Here is a 21862-nt window from a genome sequence, read left to right on the forward strand (position 1 = left end):
GAAACCAAGATCCTGCCTCAGGTGCTGTCTAACTGGAAGTTGCCCAGTGGAATTAGCGGGAAGCTTCTGTTTTCAGCAACTAGACAAGTTACTTCTCTATACTCCTTGAATGTCTATGTTTATTAAAATGCAAACATGGGTGGCTTCCCTGAAGGCATTTATCTTTGTTTTTTCCCGTTCCAGGATAGAGCTAGCTAAAATAATGCGAACGAGAGCCAAGGAAATTGAAGTGAAGCTGCTGCTGTTTGCGATCCAAAGGACGACGAACTTTGAGGGCCTGTTGGCCAAGAGGTTCTCAGGCAGCACGCTGACAGATGGCATCGTGGTAAGAAATGAGTGGCCCTGTTGTCATTTTCCCTCCTTCATATCCTAGTTCAAAAGCTCAAAAGTCACAGGAGCAGAATTAGGCCATTCGGCCCATCGAGTCTACTGCTCCATTCAATCATGGCTGATCTATCTTTCCCTCTCAACCCCATTCTCCTGCCTTCTCCCCATAACCCCTGACACCCCTTACCAACCAAGAACCTGTCAATCTCAGCTTTAAACATTCGCATTGACTTGGCCTCCATGGCCATCTATGGCCATGAATTCCACAGATTTACCACCCTCTCCCTCTGACTAAATAAATTGCTCCTCATCTCCTTTCTAAAGGTGCGTCCTCTTATTCTGAGGCTGTGCCCTCAAGTCCAAGACCCTCCCATTTCTGGAAACATCCTCTCCACATCCGCTCTATCCAGGTCTTTCATTATTTGATAAGTTTCAATGAACCCCCCCCACTTCTTTTTAAACTCCAGCGAGTAGAGGCCCAGAGTCATAAATAAATGCTAACATTGCATTTGCCTTCCTTACTACTGATTCAACCTGCAAAGAAGGGTTTCGGCCCAAAACGTTGCCTATTTTCTCGCTCGATAAATGCTGCTGCACCCGCTGAGTTTCTCCAGCACTTTTGTCTACCTTCGATTTTCCAGAGTCTGCAATTCCTTCTTAAACAAACTGCAAATTAACCTTTTGGAAATCCTGCACCAGCATTCCCAAGTCCCTTTGCACCTCTGATTTCTGAACCCTCTCCCCATTTAGAAAAAGTCTATGCCTTTATTCCTGCTACCAAAGTGCATGACCGCACACTTTGCTGCGCTGTGTTCCATCAGCCACTTCTTTGCCCACTCTCCCAACCTGCCCGAGTCATTCTGCAGATTCCCTGCTTCCTCTACTCTACCTGCCCCTCCAACATATCTTCGTATATCATCTGCAAACCTGGCCACAAAGCCATCAATTCCTGTTTGAATCTCCGTATTACCCAGGGCCCCAAGACTTGGTGTACCCCTCTTCTTCTCTCTATTCTTTCTCTCACTCATCTCGCTTAATTGAGTTTGATTTCAATCCCCCCTCCCACTGTATCTCCTTTCACTTTTTGATTCACCAGTACTTCATCTGATCTGTCAGCTGTGTAGCGCACTTGCTCCTGAGCCAGAAGATTGTGGATCTAATTTCAATTCTAGGGACTTAACCAAAAAAACATTATCTCTTTTCTCTTCAGACACTGTCAGAGCACTGCAAGTTTGGGAAAGTAGTTTTTCAGATGAAGCATTCAGTAGAAGACCTCTCAATTCCATGCATAATGGAATGATATCCCACGCCATTTGTTTTGAAAAAAGGAATGTCTCTCGGCCTATGTTTTATCTTCCAACAAATCACTAATTTAAATTCAGTTGCCATCAAATTGTGTTTTTTAGTATCTGTGATTTTTCTATTGTATTGAGAGATCCAGCAAGGAAACAGGCCCTTCAGCCCATCGAGTCCACACCGATCATCGATCACCAGTTCGGACCAGTTCTATGTCATCCCACTTTCTCATCCACTCCCTACACGCTAGAGGCAATTTACAGAGGGCCAGCACGTCTTCGGCATGTGCAAGGTAACTAAAGCACCCGGAGAAACCCAACGTGGTCACAGGTAGAATGTGCAAACTCCACACAGACAGCACCGTTAGTCAGGAGCAAACCCGGGTCCCTGGCGCTGTGAGGCAGCAACTGCCCGTTGGTCAGTTAGATGCTTCATTGCCTATATTCTGGCCATAAGCTTCTGGACCATGCTGAGGTCTTCAAAAGCAGGATGTAAACATAGGTTTAGGTTTATTCTCAGAATTTCTTCTTTTGCTAAAATGTATTTGCAGCATTGTCTAATTATTTGTTCAATTGGTCTAGTTTAAAAGAGATGCGCAGAGGGCAATGCCTGGAACACGCTTCCAGAGGTGGCGGGCAGACACTGTAGTGGCATTTAAGAGACTTTAGACAGGCACATGGATGTGCAAGGAATGGAGGGATAGGGATCGTGTGCAGGTAGATGAGAGTTTGTCTAGGCATCATGTACAGCACAAACATTGTGGGCCGAAGGGTCCTGTGCTGTCCTGTTTGATATTTTATGATTGTCCACATGTTGCTGGGGGAGCATCCAGACCACTTTCAGGACATTTTTTAGGGTGATTGAGAAAGGCAATCAGACTGGAAACCAGCAGAGTTTTAGATGTTGAGAATCAAGGGGTTAAGTACGGGATGGCATGGTGGCGCAGCGGTAGAGTTGCTGCCTCACAGCGCCAGAGGCCCGGGTTCCATCCTGACGGATGCTGTCGGTACAGAGTTTGTACGTTCTCCCCGTGACTTGTGTAGGTTTTCCACAAGAGCTCCGGTTTCCTTTCGCACTCAAAAAACCTACATGTTTGTAGGCTAATTGGCTTTGGTAAAAAATTGTACACTGTCACCAGTGTGTAGGATAGTGTTCATGGACAGCGTGATCGTTGGTCGAAGCCGACTCGGTGGGCCGAAGGCCCTGTTTCCGCGCTGTATCTCGAAAAGCCAAAGGTGGGACGAACGTTGATGGGGCATCATGGTCAGCATGGGCAAGTTGGGCCGAAGGGCCTGGTTCTTTGCTGTATGACATAACTATAAAATTGAATCTATTGGAAGTTCAAAAACGACCTCATCTTATACCTGTTGCACAGAAGATTAAAGCTAATGTTATAAGGTTGCCTTCTGACATGGCTGTGCAGAATGACAGCGTTGAAGGTAACTTTCTCCGCAGGAGAACCATTTTTGCTGGTCTTCTGATAGTGTATTGAACTTTTCAGAATGACCAGTTTGAAGCTTCCTCCCCCCCCCCTAAAAGAAATATGTATGGACATTGTTGGCTGCGTTGCCAAGAAAAATATCTATGGTCTTCTTCAAGATTTCAATGTTAGTGTCTGGTTTCAGTTTATTTACTTGGAAGAAACTTCCATTACATTTGCAGCAGACAGTGTTAGTCAGATGGTAATGGCCCTTGACAGCCAGTGCTCTGAACTCTTTCCACGTTCCCCGTGACTAATTACTTTCTTCAGGCCCACACGGCTGTCAGCAGTGACTGGCCTTCCTCAGGCCCTCGGGCTGGTGTCTGGGAATCTGCTGAGAGCTGGCTGGGGAGAAAATGAACCAAACTTGCTGCTGGGCAGCGTAAAGGAGCTGCGCTCAGCATGCGACTGTCTCAGTTCCCCACTCTTGAGTCAGTGTGTGTGGGTGTGTGTTTGGTCTTGCAGAATGACTTCCAAGTCGGAGATTGACAGACCTACATTCTCTACCCTCTCTGCAAAGCTTCATTTTCTGATGCATGCCTCTCTGGGTTAAGACATTTGCGTAAGATGGACACAAAATGTTGGAGTAACTCAGCGGGACAGGCAGCATCTCTGGAGAGAAAGAATGGGTGACGTTTGGGGTCGAGATCCTCTTCAGTCTGAAGAAGGGTCTCGACCTGAAACGTCACTCATTCCTTCTCTCCTGAGATGCTGCCTGTCCCTCTGAGTTACTCCAGCTTTTTTTTTTGTCTATCTTGGATTTAAACCAGCATCTGCAGTTCCTTTTCTGACATTTGCGCAGTGGGGGACTTCATCCTTTGGCTGGGCTTTTCAGTGAAAAGGGCCCTATGTCAATTAATTTGAAAATTCCTTCATGTCGGGACCCTTCTTCAGACTCAACTATGTTAATTAGTTTCCATCCTGCACACAGATTCACTTGGAAAACATCAAACAATCCCTGTTCCAGGTGTACACTGGTCCAGTCTCTGCAATGTTGACGACTGCATTGGTGCTACCTCCTGCACCCATGCAGAACTTACGGACTTCATTAACTTCACTACTAATTTCCATCCTGTAGTCAAATTCACTTGGACCTACTCCGACATCTCCCTGCTGTTTCTTGATCTCACCGTCTCCATCACAGAAGATAGACTATCGACTGACATCGATTATAAACCTACTGACCCCCACAGCAATCTAGGCTGTACTTCTCACCCTGCTTCCTGCAAAGACTCTATCCCCTACTCCCAATTCCTCCGTCTATGTTGCATCTGCGCCCAAGATGAGGTGTTCCATACCTGTATATCTGAGATGCTCCCTGTCTCGCTGAGTTACTCCAGCATTTAGTGTCTATCTGCAGTGTAAACCAGCATCTATAGTTCCTTCCGACACATGTAACTTAGTTGGTTCAGTTTAATGTTGGTTGTCTTCTAGTTATCTGTAGTTATTTTTATTTTGTTTGAATCTAAATGTTATTGAGCTGCCGTATATTTCCAGCTCCTTCAGAGCAATGACTAGCATGTGTGAAACGGACCTCAGCTCCCTCCACAACCCACATTATTGCAAATTTTTAACTCCTATTTACTATTCTATTTTGAGATCTGGATTTTCCCTTGAGAATTGGTGAGCCACCTCTTGATTTTCTTCATTCTTCTGGTGAAGGTGTTTTCACAGAAGAGTGTTGTGTTACAGGGTTTACACCCAGTGACAATGCTGCTGCCTCACAACACCAGGAAGCTGGGCTGGATTCTGATCTTGTCCGCTGCTATACAGGATATCTATGTTTCTCCACAATCTGGTGCTCTGGTTTCTGCTCCACTTCCCAACAAAGATCCTATAGCGAGCAAGATAGTCCACTCGATGAAAAATACGTAGTACGGTCATGGGCAGATTCATGGGTAATTTTCGGCCCCATTTCCGTAACCGGCTTCCGTCTCCGCACCAAAGATCCCATAGCGGAGCAAAGATACTAGTGCGGAGACGGAAGCCGGTTACGGAAACATCCTCGTAAAAATAAAAGTTCTTTGGGAAAAATCTTTTCCTCATTTTCAGAATTTTAATTTATTAACACAAACTGTTCCCCCGCAACGTTGATTACACTGCGGGTCGGGTCGGGTCCGGTTACGGAAATGGATGAAAAAATAAATTGAGGGGATTTATCGCAGTCGCTGCCTCAAAAAGGCTGGCAGTATCATCAAAGGCCCACACCATCCTGGCCACACACTCATCTCCCTGCTACCTTCAGGTAGAAGGTACAGGAGCCTGAAGACTGCATCAACCAGGTTCAGGAATAGCTAGTTCCCCACAGCCATCAGGCTATTAAACCTGGCTCGGACCAAACTCTGATTATTAATAACCACTTTCTGCTATTTGCACTTTATCAGTTTATTTATTCATGTGTGTATATATTTATATCATGGTATATGGACACATTTATCTGTTTTGTAGTAAATGCCTACTATTTTCTGTGTGCTTAAGCAAAGCAAGAATTTCATTGTCCTATACAGGGACACATGACAATAAACTCACTTGAACTTGAAAAGGCCCACGTTCCTTTCCGTTCCGTACTACACGTCAGCCCATTGCATTTGGCAGGAGTGGTCTATCTTGCTCCGCTATAGAATCTTTGCTTCCCAAATATACTCTTGTTATTCATTTGGCTGCTGTAAATTACCTGTTCAGTATAGTTAGACAAAAATGCTGGAGAAACTTAGCGGGTGAGGCAGTATCTTTGGAGCGAAGGAATAGGTGACGTTTCGGGTCTAGACCCTTTGGGACGCAATGGGTAATGTCCAGCTGTCTGACACCATGTAAACAGCTGTACAGACACAGTCTGGTGTTTAAATCGTCTTTAATCATCAGTCATGGTGGTGCAGTACAATACGTTGTTAGTTCATCTCTACCACCAGTGTAACTACGTAATATGGGAGATGAGTGTTAATATAAAGTGTACTGTAAGATGGAGCTAGTGGTAGTACATTACTCTGATTGGTTCACATGCAATAACCAATCTACAAGTTTAGTTAGACAAAAATGCTGGAGAAACTCAGCGGGTGTGGCAGTATCTATGGAGCGAAGGAATAGGTGACATATCCTAACATCACCTATTCCTTCTCCCCATAGTGGGCTGAAGGGCCAGTTCTGTGCTGTATCTCTAAAGTCCCTTTTAAATCTTTCACTTTTCACCTTAAGCCTATGCCCTCTAGTTTTAAACTCCCTTACCCTTGGGAAAAGACTGTGGCTCTTCATCTTATCTATGCCCCTCGTGTTTTTATAAACGCGATAAGGTCTCCCCTTAGCTCCATGGAACAATAACCCAACCTATTCCAGCCTTGCCTTATTACTCAAACATTCCCAAACTGGTAGCAATCTCATAAATCTTTGATGCACCCTTTTCAGTGGAATGACATCCTTTGCAGGGCGGCCAGAACTGTACACAGTGCTCCAAATGTGTCCTTATCAGCGTCTCGTACAGCTTTGGTGGGAGGCAAATGTCAATGTTGTAGAATAGTAAGATTAAACGAGAACTTACCAGTTTGAAGTTTGATCTGAATTTTATGAGGAGGAACGTTGAGGGAATACGTGAAGAACCCCGCTTACGACGCATGCGTGTCATCCTTCGAAGCAGCGGTGTGAGGTCACAGAAACACTATAATGACCTAATAGAGTAAGATTATCAAAGAGATACCAGTTTAAGATATGACTAAACGAGGGTGGGAGCGGAGGGCACGTATTCCCTCAACGTTCCTCCTCATAAAATACAGATCAAACTTCAAACTGGTAAGTTCTCGTTTAATCTTACTATTTTACTTCGGAGTCACGTGAGTGACTACGTGAAGACTTCAAAGCTCTGTGACCTCATGCTGTGGAACGAGTCCATGCTTCACAACTGCCTTGGTTGTGGGGAGAATGATGTTAACATCATTAAACATAATACGATATTGAAACCCAACTGTAAAATATTAATTCCAATTATTGCCCCTATTTATGCGGTGAATTATATGCAGAACTTAAAATTGTTTCTGCAATTCTTCCAGGTTCAATAACTGGTTTGTTATAAAGTCGTTGGATAGTTTCCTCCGTTGACCATTCTACTGTCTTGAGGGTTTTGTCCATTGGTACGTCCAGCTTCATAGCTGCCAATGTAGCTGCAGCCCTGATGGAGTAAGATTTAATTTTTCCTTAGAGTCCACTCCAGCCTTTGTCAGGACTAGCTTAGCCATTTAGAGATGATCTGGACTGTCACTGTTTTGAGTGGCTATTAGTAGCTGATAAACGTGACATTTCTTCCCTCTGATGATCTAGCATACTTCATGTATGATAGTAAATGAGTTATAATACAGCAACGACCATCTGTCGTATAGGCTCTGTACTTTGTTTTTAGGCCTGCTGACCCCTGTCTGTTCGGTTTGACCCTTTGATTGATGTGACAGGTTTAATTCCCTGATGAAATCATCATGTTGTCCAGCCTTAGTTTCTGTAGTGACTGGACTCTTTGCGCCGTGACCAAGGCCATCAGCATGACTGTTTACATAGTCAGTTTCTGTAATGACAGAGCTGTAGCTGGAGACCAGTTTCTTAACTTGGTCAGTACAAAACTCACATCCCATATATTAATGTACCTAGTTCTTGGGGATTAATTTTAACATGCCCTTAATGAGTTTACTCTTATATGGCTGCAGGCAATATCATTTCGTTCAGACCTAAATGTCTGAATAAAATAAGAATTCAATTCAATTTACAAATAGAGTTGGCCAGATAGTCACGTGGTGTTGGTAAGTTTCTACCCATAGTTGACATACTACTCCCGGTGTCCATAAAACTGGTCACTGTTAATGTTAGGTTATGAACCATGCCTAACAAATGTACCCACATCTAGCGCCATAGTGGCGTCAGTCGGTTACTTCATTAGCCTGTCAGAATGACCCATAAATTGTTTGAATGACGCGTGACTGCGTTCAGTAATTAGATAATGTCTGATATTATATGGCTGGCACACAGTCCCTATGCCAATTCTACTAGCAGTGTGATGGATAGTTAGTTCCCTGCCAGTCTCCATTAAGGCTGTCCATATTACCAGCAAAGTCAGTGCCATGTGAACTGTGTTAGCAGTGAACCGCAGCTGACCTGTAGTTTAACACATCTGTGGGTACCTCTAATTGGTAATCTAGCCATCATATCTTGATACGATGCTTGCCAAATAGTACCCTAGGATCAATACAGAAGATGACACAAAGTTCCCATCTGAAAGAATATAAGTACGAAGTTCCATTAACCTAAGATGAAGTGGCAACCACCTCTGATTATGATAAGGATATTTAGTACACAAATTTCTGTGATTCTTATTGGATGTCTCCATAACATCTATAATGTGTGTACGTAGTTTAATAATGCTTCAATTTGTTGCTTCCTTGTCTGAATGACGTTCAGTTCAGTACATGCTGAACTAAGGAGCAAGTAATGAATACCTCCACATTCTATATCAGTGGTTTGGGAGGTTCCAGGTTTGCATATAAGGCCAGTGCATCCTGGTGAACTAGTGTCATGTTTATTTCTAATAGTGCGGCCGTTAATATCCCGCTGATAGGACTTTAGAACTTTCTTTCGGTTCAATACCTTGTCCTGTTATGTTTTTGGTTACTGCTAAGACTAAAGGATCCAGCAGTCCAATACAATTCCTGATAGATAGCATTCCCATCTCAGGATTACACAGTAATGTCTGTTCCAGTAATGTCTGTTTCAGGGGAACAAAAGCACACCTGTGAGTAAGGCTAACTGGTCAGATTTGAAGCCAGCACCCTGACCAACGTGTCTCCAAATACTTCAGTTAACACTGGCCACATTCAGAGCCCCACAATTTCCCGGAGGTAAATGTCTTGCCAACACCTCAGCAAAGGTATTGGCTTGCAGGTGATGTGTAGACATGTACTTTTATCCAACCGCTCCTGCCGACCTTCGTGCTCTCGGGCACTAGTCGCACGCGGTTTTTGCCGCAGCCGGTCCCCATGCCTACGGGCACTGGTCGCTCCCGGCCGCCCCATATAATTTGTGCCGTTGCTCGCAGTCCCGGTACTCCCCGGCACCTGTCGCTGACGGCCGAACATGCTGCAGCCACTCGTACCGGTTTCCCAGCTCCGCGAAAGTGTCCGCTGCTGGCTACGCTATATCCTGCAGCTGCTCATCCTTACTTCGGTATCGGTAAGTATTATCCGGAGGCTGTTTCTCCACATCACTTTCGCAGTGATGTACTTTGCGCTTTGCCTTCCCGCCCGGTCTAGGATTTGATTTTCCCGGCGCGGGGTTTAAATCCGGCACAGCTGATGTCTCCATACAAGTTGCCTGTGCCGGTGGCTGCTGCTGCAGGTCCCCGGCACCTTCGCCACTGACGTCCTGCAGCTTCTTTACAGCCTTTCTACGCGTTGCTCTGTCCATTTCCTACACAGGGTGAAATGCAGAGTCCACTTTCTCCCCTCCTTTCAGGGTTATGTAAACCTGTGCCTTGGTCAGGGTCTGACCAAATTTGGTCCTGCCCACTCTCCTCCGAGGAGTAAGAGATATCTTGCGGCCCCACGCGGGGTACCGCTGTGGGACTTACCTTTTGCCCACTGTGGCTAGCCTCCATATTTCTGGGACTGCCACCATGGAGGAGCTCCTCCAGCCGTTTTGGTGTGATTTGCACTCGCTCCCTTTCGGGAGATGGTGGTGCTGATTCTTTCTTTCTTCCACCCGTTTTGGTGTGATTTGCACTCGCTCCCTTATTGGGAGACTGCCTCTCGCTCCCTGCTGGTCTGTCTGCTCGTGGCTGCTCCTAAAACCCCTCCAACCGACCCCCAGTGCGCACGGGCACTGGTCGCTCGCGGCTATTCAGAGTCGGACTCCTCGAAGTCAACAACTCTGATTATGCCTACCTCTCCCGACCAGCCGGGGCCGGCGCGGGAGCGAAGTGGGGAGCAAAATCGGGAGGGAAAGTCGGGAGCAAAAGTCGGGCGCGAAAAACCGGGATCAAAAGTCGGGGGGGTGGGGGGGTAAGTTTGGCACAGCTATTCCCATTACGGGAGTTCAGCCTGTTGCTGCTGTCTGTTTTCCCCCCCCTGCCTCTGCGGTGCTCCAGCGGGTCCAACGTGTACTCAGTGCTCTCGGGCACTGACCGCTCGCCGCTATTTTTAGACCTGCGGAACCCCTGTTAACGCGCCAGTTCCGCACCTTCCAGCCCCTCGGACCCATGAATTATTAAATCCACTAAACGACTTGTGGGCTGTTTCCGAGTTGTCGGGAAAACTGCTCCAGCGACCGTTGTCCTGGCGCTAAAGTCGGCTCCGTTCCTGTTTTAAAAGCAATTAACGGGCCCCCGGCCACTGCTGGCTGCCTGCAAATCTGCAGACTCTCCCCAGCCAGCTTCATCAGCCTTCTAGATTTAAAAAAAAAGGGTAAGTAAAGAAAACGAAGTTCCCCTACGTTCCTGTTGCAGGTTCAACCCCTGCCGATTTGGAGGAACGTCCTTCCTCCAGCGATGACGAGTTCGAATGCGTGTAGCGATATGACACGCATGCGTCGTAAGCGGGGTTCTTCACGTGACTCCGAAGTAAAATCATTATTTTCCCTCGTAAATTAGTCGACAGATTAACAGCAGATTAGAATGGCCAAATACTGAGTTCACTGTATAATGGGTCGTGAGGTTAAATCCAACTTGCCATTCTTTCTAGATGTCCACTGCCATGTGAGTGGAGTTACTGGATCATCTAAATCATTCAGAGCTGATCAATAAACCAGTAGCACTATATTTTGACAGGATGTATTGAATCCCAAAGAATGCTGTGACATTTTGGCCACATTTGCCTGCTCTTGTGGCTTATAGTTTAGTTTTGTTTAGAGATACTACGTGGAAAAGGGGGTGAATCTGTGGAATTCATCACCACAGACGACTGTGGAGGCCGTCAATGGACAGTGTTAAGGCGGAGATTGACAAATTCTTCATTACAACGGGTGTCAGGGGTTATGGGTGGCAGGCGGGAGATTGGGGTCGAGAGGGAAAGATAGATCAGGCATGTTTGAATGACGAAGTAGACTCGATGGGCCGAATGGCCTAATTCTGCTCCTATTGCCTATGGACCTATGAAACAGGCCCTTCGGCCCAGCGACCTCCGACTACACTACCGCTATCCTACGCGCTAGGGACAATTTATAATTTACATAAACCAATTAACCTGCTAAGCCGAAGATAGTTACTCCAGCATATTGCGTCTATCTTTGCTGTAAACCAGCATCTGCAGTTCCTTCCTACACAGCCCACGAACCCGCAAGTTTTTGTAGTGTGGAAGGAAGCTGGAGCACCCGGGAAAACCCACGCGGTCACTGTGAGAACGTACAAACTCCTAACAGACAGCACCCTTAGTCAGAATTGAACACGGATCTCTGGCACTGTAAGGCAGCAACTCTACCGCTGTACCACCGTGCCTCCCTTTTCTCATCCTATTCAATCCATTAAATGATCTCCTCTGTTACACATAACACTCTGACCCAGACACTGGATTTCACTTTATATATCTCTCATTGGACATCCTTAGAACTGCACTGTTTGGTCCAATATATCATTGTTACGACTCGCAGGCAAGCAGTTGATCTGTTGTTTGAGTAGCTTTTGACAAAAGCATCTGCTGTTTTACATCTCGATTGCAAAAAGTACATATTTGATGATGTTGCTGCATGTCATGCAATTTGCAGCAGTTGGATTCGTATTAAATTGCATCCATAATAACTTCTTTGTCGGAACAAGTCCAACTATTTACCTGAGGGTTCTTCGCATTAATTCCCAATTAGCAGTATTTCTTCTTTACAGAGTTTATCTGTGTTACTATCATGAAATATCTATGGGATTTTCTATGTACTTTCAATACTGATGCGGTATGTGCAGATTGGAAGTGTTTCAAATTAATGAATAATTTAAAAACAAAGACAGCTTTGAGTCATAGAGTCATACAACATGAAAACAGGCTCTTCGGCCTAGCTCATCCATGCAGACCATCTAAGCTAGAGCTGGACACAAAACGCTGGAGTTACTCAGCAGATCAGGCAGCAACTCTGGAGAAAATGGATAGGTCACGTTTCAGGTCTTCAGATGACGTTTTGGGTTGGGACCCTTCCTCAGACTCAATTCCGTTAGTTAGTTTAATTTATTGTCATATGTACAGTGACAATAGGTACAATGAAAACCTTTTGTTGCGTGCTATCCAGTCAGCGAAAAAGTGCAAGATTAAATCCAGTGTAGTCTGATTAAAGATTGTCCGAGAGTCTCCAGTGAGGTGGATAGTAGCTCAGGACCGCTCTCTAGTTGGTGGCAGGATGGTTCAGTTGCATGATAACAGCTGGGAGGAAACTGTCCCTGAATCTGGAGGTGTGCCTTTTCACACTTCTGTACCTCTTGCCTGACGGGAGAGGGGAGAAGAGGGAGTGATCGGGGTAAGACTTATCCTGGTTATGCTGGTGGCCTTGCTGAGGCAGAGTGAAGTGTAAATGGAGTCAATGGAAGGGAGGTTTTACCATCTAAGCTAGTCCCATTTGCCATGTGTGGCCCTTACCCTCCCATCCATGTACCTGTCCAGGTGCCTTTTGAAAATCACATCTAATTTTGCCAAATTAGATTCTAAACCAATAGAATTAAATGCAGCTGGGAGATGAAAAGGGATCATAAAAAATTCTAAATTGATTGTGGTGCTTGGTCTTTGATGTAGGAACCTGGCCAGATGTTTCTGAATTGAAGTTATTCAGTAACAAGCATTAATATTCTAGACACCAAATATGTGGGTTTGGTTCAGAATAGCTTCAACTCTTAAAAAGTACGTATGAATGTTAAAATGGTGATAATTTTTCCACGCGTAGGATTTGCACAATATGGTGCAGTCCAGAGGAATGTCCAACACTGGTTGCACCAGATAGAAACAAAATGCTGGAGTAACTCATCGGGACAGGCAGCATATTTGGATAGAAGGAATGGGTGATGTTTCAGGTTGAGACCCTTCTTCAGACTGATGTCAGGGTAGTGGTCAGTACATAGATAAGGAAGTGTAAGGTGTGAAAAATACTTTATCCATATTTCTGCCTGTCCCGCTGAGTTATTCCAGCATTGTGTGCCTATCTTCGATTTATATTATCTGCAGTTCCTTCCTGCACTGATTGCACCAGTATGATTGATGTGTCTACACTTGGCTGTGAATTACTGCCCTTTAACATCTAACCTGTGTTTAATAGAGTACACCTGCATCACATCAAACTGCTTGCTTGCAATAATCATTTTGTCCCCTATTAGTTAAAAAGAATGATTTATTGATTGATGATTTATTTAACGTTGTTTACATATTTAAAACATTGAGCGAGTTGGTGAAGTCTTCAAGGCAGAGATTAGGATGAGGACGCTTCAGAATCTCAAAGTGTAGGAAGGAACTGCAGATGCTGGTTTACACCGAAGATAGACACAAAATGCTGGAGGAACTCAACGGGACAGGCAGCATCTCTGGAGAGAAGGAGTGGGTGACTTTTCGAGTGTGAAGAAAGGTTTCGACCTGAAATGTCACCCATTCCTTCTATCCAGAGATGCTGCCTGTCCCGCTGAGTTACTCCAGCATTTTGTGTCTATCTTCAGAATCTAAATGTTTTTTTATTGTCACTGATGCACAGTGGAATTCTTTTGCACAATTGCAGATGTACAGTCACCACAGCTCTGGCAAAAAAAAACTGAAGACACAACCAGTCCAACGTCGAGTCCACCATATCTGCTGAGCTCCACTTAAGAGAAGGTAGCAAAAGTGCTGGAGAAACTTAGCGGGTGCGGCAGCATCTATGGAGCGAAGGAAATAGGCAATGGTTCGGGTCAAAACCCTTCTTCAGACTGACGTTTCACTTAAGAGAAACATGTTTTATTTGGATCCTTCATTCATTCTAAGTTGAGAAGGACAAAGTTAAAAGGCAATGTGCAAAGCTGCCAGGGGTGGTGGTGGAAGCAGATATGATAGTGGCGTTTAAGATACTTTTAGATAGGCACATGGATATGCAGGGAATGGAGGGATATGGATCATGTGCAGGCAGAGGAGATTAATTTAATCTGGCATCGTGTTCAGCATAGACTGTGTGGGCCGAAGGGCCTGTTCTTGTGCTGTACTTTTCTTTGTTCTGTTCTACGGTGTAATTACTCGCACTGAACCAAAACATATGGCTATTTAATTACAGTCCTTTTCCACTCCTCCCCCCCCCCCCCACAACTTGCCAACTTTATCAGGTAAAAATTTCAGGAAAAACTGCTTTATCCAGAGGGAAGTTATCAAATGAAACACTCGGCTGCAGGAGTAGTTGAAAATTCTATCGTAAATGCATTTTAAAATATTGAAAAGTAATGGTGTTGGGGGTGGGGGGGGGGGGGGGGGAGAATAGAATATTACATTGATGATTTACAAAATCAGGAGAGGAATGGATCAGGTTAATGCACAGTCTCTTGCCCAGAGTAGGGGAATTGAGAAGCAGAGGACATAAGTTTAAGGTGAGGGGGGATAAATTTAATAGGAACCTGAGGGGCAGATTTTTTACGATGATAACGGAAACAGGCCATTGTTAGCTGTGTGCCAGGTGAAAAGGAACTGAACAAGACGATTTTGAAGCTGGTACAACTTGGATGGGGGAGGGGTGGAGAGAGAAGGGATGCAAGGGTTACTTGAAGTTAGAGTTTACAGGGGTCACAGTTTAAGGATAAGGGGGAAATCTTTTAGGACCGAGATGAGAAAAACATTTTTCACACAGAGAGTGGTGAATCTGTGGAATTCTCTGCCACAGAAGGTAGATGAGGCCAATTTTACTTCGGAGTCACGTGAGTGACTACGTGAAGAAGCCCGCCAGGACGCATGCGTGTCATATCGCTTTCACGCTTGCGAAACGACAGGTGGGGTGGAGCGTTCCCCCGCAGCGGTAAGTTTGAAACCGCGACCTGCAGGTAAGTGATTTACTCTGCGGTAGTTTTTGTCCTCGCGCTGTTTTTACACAGGGGGGGGGAAGCTGGACAAAATAGTGTCCACAAGTGCTGCGAGTGAAGCTGGCTGGGGAGGACCGCGAAGTTGCGGGAGCCAGCAGCAGCTGAAGGCACAAGCCCCGTAAGGGATCAGCTGTGCCGACTTTTGGTCCCGCGCCGGCCAGAACACCAAGTCGAAAACGGCAGGAGGCGGGGTGGAACGACGTTCCCCCGTAGCGACAATTTAAACCAGGACCTGCAGGTAAGAGCTGCGGTCTTTTTGTGTTTTCCCATGCTGATTACAGGTGGAGAAACCAACGGGCTGCAACAAAGCTGGTGGGCTAGCAGCGGCCAGCGGCACTTGAATCACCTATAATGGGATCAGCTGTGCCCGATGTCGCCTCCGCACCGGCCAGATCCACTCCGCGGCCGGGCGGTAAGGCGAGACAAAAAACAAACAAGGTCGTGGACTCAGAGGAGTCCGACTTTGAACAACCGCGGGCGGCCAGCGACCGTGAGCGCTGGAGCCGGATGGAGCGGTGTGGGAGCATTTGCTCCAACGTGACAGACTCCGGGAGATGGAGTCGGGTCACAGTGGGCCCTATGATAAACCCACAGCAGTACCTCTTGAAGGGCTGCACAGTGCTTCTACCTCATCAGAGGGGAGCACTGCGGGTCAATTCTGGGCTGACCTGGAAGAGGGGTCCGCAGAAGGAAAGGCAAGTGTGCAAGGGGTGCAGGAACGAAAGAACCTACTGGACATGGTGTCCAATTTCATACAGCCAGACCAGACTGGTAAAAATCTGGAGCCAAAGCTAGCTGCCAGTATAGACTATATGTCACTAAACCAGTTACAAGAACAGGCTGTACTGGACACCACATCAAGACACCTAGCACCCTTACGCACCCACCAGCAGAACAAGAATGACTGGTGAAAGCTCGAAGGCTGGTACTCAAAACATGAGTCTTTTTTAGGCCATGGCCCAGGCCGGCCTTCTTGGAAGATGCGCGGACCTCCAACGCCAACCAAACCACAAATCCAGACACCAGCGCAACAACAGCAGCGAAGAACCTACAAAAAGAAGTAAACCTGCCACTGGTAACTATGGAGGTAGGTGGGTCTGGTTCCCTACAAAATACAGGGAGCATGGAGGTTGGTGGGAGATTACACTCTTTTCTGAATGCATGGAGCATGTTAACAACCGATACTTACATCTTAAGCAGTATCCAGGGATATACAATAGAGTTTATACACAAGTACAGCCCTCCAGTTCAACATATACCGAACCGAATGTTCGTGCTTTCTGATAAAGAAAAATCAGAAGCGCAAGCTGAACTGGAGCGGCTTTACGTAAAAGGTGTAATTGAGCAAACTCAACACGAACCATTAGAATTCGTGTCCAATATATTTACCAAAAACAAAAAAGATGATGGTTGTCGCATCATCATAGATCTGACAAAATTGAATACATTTGTACAATATGTTCACTTCAAAATGGAAATCTTTGTTACTGCTAAACAAATTAATTTCCAAAGGTTACTTCATGGCCAGCATCGATTTAAAAGATGCTTAATATTCAGTGCCTATACGAGGTGACCACAGATGTTACTTAAAATTCAACAGGATGGGACAACTCTGGCAGTATAAAGCACTGGCAAATGGGTTATCATCAGCCCCCAGGCTGTTCACAAAAATTTTGAAACCAGCCCTAGCGTTTCTACGGAAACGAAAACACATGGTCATGGCATATTTAGATGACATACTCATTGTGGGCAAAACTTTGGAATTGGCCAAACAAACCGTAACAGCCACAAAACAGTTATTTGAAAAACTAGGATTTATTATCCATCCAGTTAAATCTAAACTAACGCCTTCCACTACTATGGACTATTTGGGGGGTTCACCATTGACTCAGTTCACATGTCGGTGACTCTGCCTAAGGGAAAGGCTAGAGATTTAATAGAGGCTTGCAATAACCTCATTGACATCAGCAAACCATCCATCAGATTGGTAGCAAAAGTAATTGGCAAAATGGTGGCTGCCTTTCCAGCCACACAATTTGGACCTCTACATTACCAAAACTTACAGAGAGCAAAAATACAAGCACTCAAAATCAATGCAGGTCACTTTGACAGACCTATGAAACTACCAATCAAAGCTAAAATTGAACTAAAATGGTGGATAGATAACATCTGGCTTTGTTCCAATCTAATCATTGTCAGTAACCCTTCCATGGTACTACAAACTGATGCCAGTGCACTTGGGTGGGGAGCCACCAATACCATCACCAGCTGTGGAGGTAGATGGACTGCTCAGGAGGCATCATTATTACTCACACTGGGCATAAACTACCTGGAAATGTTGGGTGCATTCCATGGCCTAAAGTCATATTGTACTGGGTCATATCACCAGCATGTCAGACTACAGATAGACAATACCACCGTGGTAGCATACATTAACCACATGGGTTGAAACAAATCGACATCATGTGACAATCTGGCTAATACAATTTGGCAATGGTGTATCCAGAGAGATATTTGGATATCAGCCACTTACCTACCAGGAAGACTAAATTTAGTGGCAGACACCAGGCCACGCAAATTTAATGAAAACACCGAATGGATGTTGAATAGAAAAGTATTTGCTGATATTACAGCAAGATATGGAACACCAGATATCGATCTATTCGCATCCAGACTTAACCACCAGTTAGCAAATTATGTTTCATGGGAACCAGACCCTGGGGCAGCGGCGACAGATGCATTTTCGCTGCATGGGGGGAAATTGTTTATTTACGCATTCCCTCCTTTCTGCCTCATCAGTCGGGTATTAAGGAAAATACAACAAGACTCTGCGTCTGGTATTTTGGTAGTACTCGATTGGCCTACTCAACCATGGTTCCCAGTGGTACTAAACATGGTATTAGAACCATGTATCACCATCCCACATAGACCAGATTTATTGCTACATCCCGTAACAAGGGATAGCCACCCATGCCATAACCATTTGAACTTATTAATTTGTAGAGTTTAAAAACACCTCTACTACAACTGGGACTGACGGACCGAACAGTGAACATGATCTCGGCGGCCCAAAGATAGTCAACCAAAAAACAGTATCTGGTCTATATCAGGAAGTGGGAGATGCATTGTCACAAAAACAACATCACCCACAGAGACATGAACATCCCGTCTGTTCTGGAATATCTGGCAGGCCTCCACTATGATGAGGGGCGCAGTTACAGTGCCATCAACTGCGCCAGAAGTGCCCTATCGACTTACCTATGGCAGGGGACAGAGCGTTACTCTGTTGGGACTCACCCACTGGTAACAAAACTTATGAGGGGAATTTTTAATACTAATCCCCCAAGAACCAGGTACTCCCAAATATGGGATGTAAGTATTGTCCTGAAGATGCTCAGGAATTGGTCTCCAGCAACAGCTCTGTCCCTACATAGACTGACATTAAAAACAGTCATGCTAATGGCATTGGTCACGGCACAGAGGGTACAGTCACTGCATAAACTAAGACTGGACAACATGACTTCCTCAACTGAAAATATTACGTTTCATATCTATGAATTAGTAAAGCAGAACAGACAGGGATCAGCAGGCCTCAATATACAATTTAGGTCATACCCAACAGATGACCGTCTCTGTATAGTAAGACATTTGTCGTTATACATGGAGAAAACAAAAATCATAAGAGGCAATGAGAAGGCACTTCTGGTCAGCCACAAGCAACCACACAAAAGAGTGACGGTCCAGACCATCTCAAGATGGCTGAAACAGGTGCTAACACAGGCTGGGGTGGATACTAATATTTTTTACTCTCATTCCACCAGGGCTGCAGCTGCATCGGCAGCGATACAGTTGGATGTACCAATGGACCAAATCCTCAAGGCAGCAGGATGGTCTAGGGGAAAAAACATTCCAACTATTTTACAACAAACCAGTAATGAAACCTGGAACGTTTGCAGAAACAATTTCTGTAAATTAATTTAAACCCATAAAAAGGGGTTATAATTTTGTGTTAATAAATTTTATGATTTCAATGTCTAATTCATGTCCAAATTATGTTAACACAATTCCTCCTACAGTCATCAAGGCAGACGTGATGCATGGACTCGTTTCCATGGCATGAAATCACAGAGCTTTAAAATCTTCACGTAGTCACTCACGTGACTCCGAAGTAGTAGTAATAGTAAGATTAAACGAGAACTTACCAGTTTGAAGTTTGATCTGTATTTTATGAGGAGTTACGATGAGGGATTACGTGCCCTCCGCTCCCACCCTTGATCATATACTCAACTGGTATCTCTTCTCTAATCTTACTATGTTTAGTCATTACAGTTATCTGTGATTTCACACCGCTGCTTTGAAGAATGACACGCATGCGTCCTGGCGGGCTTCTTCACGTAATCCCTCATCGTAACTCCTCATAAAATACAGATCAAACTTCAAACTGGTAAGTTCTCATTTAATCTTACTATTCATTGGCTATATTTAAGAGGGAGTTAGATGTGGCCTTTGTGGCTAAAGGGATCAGGGGGTATGGAGAGAAGGCAGGTACAGGATACTGAGTAGGATGATCAGCCATGATCATATTGAATGGCGGTGCAGGCTCGAAGGGCCGAATGGCGCACTCCTGCCTTCATATTTTCTATGTTTCTAGAGAAATCAAGGTTCATACCACTGGGTTGTAAGCTGCCCAAGCGAAATATGAGATGCTGTTCCTCCAATTTGAGTTTGGCCTCACTTTGACAATGGAGAAGTCCTAGGACAGAAAGGTCAGTGTGGGAATGGGAAGGGGAATTAAAATGTTTGGCAACTGGGAGATCAGGTAGGTCAAGGCGGACTGAGCAAAGGTGTTCAGCGAAATGATCGCCCAGTCTACGTTTGGTCTCGCCGATGTATGAGTCCACACCTTGGACAACGGACACAGTAGATGAGGTTGGAGGGGGTGCAAGTGAACCTCTGCCTAACCTGAAAGGACTGTCGGGGTCACTGGACAGAGTCGAGGGAGGAGGTATAGCGACAGGTGTTGCGTCTCCTGCGGTTGCAGGGGAAGGTACCTGGTTTAGGTGGGAAGGAATGAGTTAACCAGGGAGTTGCGGAGGGAACGGTCTTTGCGGAAGGCGGAAAGGGGTGGAGATGGGAAGAATTGACTAATGGTGGGATCTCGTTGGAGGTGACGAAAATGTCGGAGGATTATGTGTTGTATGCGACGGCTGATGGGGTGAAAGGTAAGGACTAGGGGGGCTCTGTCCCTGTAGCAACTAGGAGGAGGGGGAGCAAGAGCGGAGCTGTGGGGTACCAAGACAATACATGATTAATCATGTTATATTATATCTCGGTCATCTCGTCTATTATATCTCTGAAAAGCATGACTTGATTCACAACACATTGTCTACCAGGTTTGTATTGTGTTTATTTTTTAGATTACAAACTTTAAATGGTCTCAGCTTTAACTGCATTTTTAGTTAAAAGTATTTTTTTATGGAGATCAGGACCATCTTGTAAATTGAATTATCGTGTGAGGGGATTAAAAAAATCGCTGTTTGCTTTTGATTCAATCTTTTGCATGATGAAATTCTGGGTAATAAAAAAAGTTACTCCTGCGTTACCTAATTTAGTAAAATGTTTATACCGAATTGAGTGAAAATGCAGAGAATGCCACCATGTGGTATTTGGCTCGATGAAGTTAGTAAAAGATCTTTGACTTCAACAGAACCATAATCGTTTTAGCAGGTAGTTCCAATTTCCTGCCGAATTAAAAAAATATTATCTCCTTTCTGAAAGGAAGTGCTCCAATTTGTGTAAGATGCTGGTTTAAACCGAAGATAGACACAAAAAGCTGGAGTAACTCAGCGAGACAGGCAGCAACTCTGGAGAGAAGGAATCGGTGACGTTTCGGGTCGAGACCCTTCTCAGTCTAAAGAAGGGTCTCGACCTGAAACATCACCCATTCCTTCTCTCCAGAGATGCTGCCTGTCCCGCTGAGTTACTCCAGCATTTTGTGTCTATCTTCTGTTCCAATTTGTGCCCATTTAAACAATCTTGCACTATAAGCAAACGTACTGTATAGTGAGAGGATACAGCTTGTTCATGGCATCCAAGCATCATTAATTAAGCATTCTCTTTGGAGACTATATGCTATTCCTAATGCATGAACGATTTCTAATTACTGGACACTGTCATTAGGGTTCTGCTTAAAACATCGAGTGAAGTCTCTGCCTCTGCCAACCTGTTCTTTCCAGATCAATAACAGTATTATAACCAGTTGTGAAATTATAGAGGCATCGAGTCATCCAGCACAAAAAAAAAGCCCTTCGGCCCAACTGGCTCATGCCAACCAAAGTGCTCCATCTGAGATAGTCCCATTTGCCCACATTTGGCAACATTTGGAGTATTGCGTTCAATATTGGTCAACCTGCTATAGGAAGGATGCCTTTAATCTGGTGAATCTGTGGAATTCTCTGCCACAGAAGGTAGTTGAGGCCAGTTCATTGGCTATATTTAAGAGGGAGTTAGATGTGGCCCTTGTGGCTAAAGGGATCAGGGGGTATGGAGAGAAGGCAGGGATGGGATACTGAGTTGGATGATCAGCCATGATCATATCGAATGGCGGTGCAGGCTCGAAGGGCCGAATGGCCTACTCCTGCACCTATTTTCTATGTTTCTATGTTTCTATGTTTAAGCTGGAAAGAGTGCAGAGAACATTTATGAGGATGTAGCCCGCACTTGAGGGCCTGAGCTAAAGGGGAAGA

At 45.1% G+C, this 21862-nt stretch overlaps 1 protein-coding gene across 1 annotated transcript in view; it reads left to right on the top strand.

Moving 5' to 3' along the window:
• The window catches only part of vps53 (VPS53 subunit of GARP complex), a 359847-nt gene that overhangs the window by 120486 nt on the left and 217499 nt on the right, over nt 1–21862 (top strand). Inside the window, exon 11 of the mRNA XM_033045623.1 lies at nt 184–325. Within this exon, the coding sequence (XP_032901514.1) occupies nt 184–325 (142 nt within the window). The remainder of the gene's footprint in view (nt 1–183; nt 326–21862) is intronic.

Source organism: Amblyraja radiata, chromosome 28 (assembly GCF_010909765.2).
Source record: "Amblyraja radiata isolate CabotCenter1 chromosome 28, sAmbRad1.1.pri, whole genome shotgun sequence".
NCBI lineage: Eukaryota > Metazoa > Chordata > Chondrichthyes > Rajiformes > Rajidae > Amblyraja > Amblyraja radiata.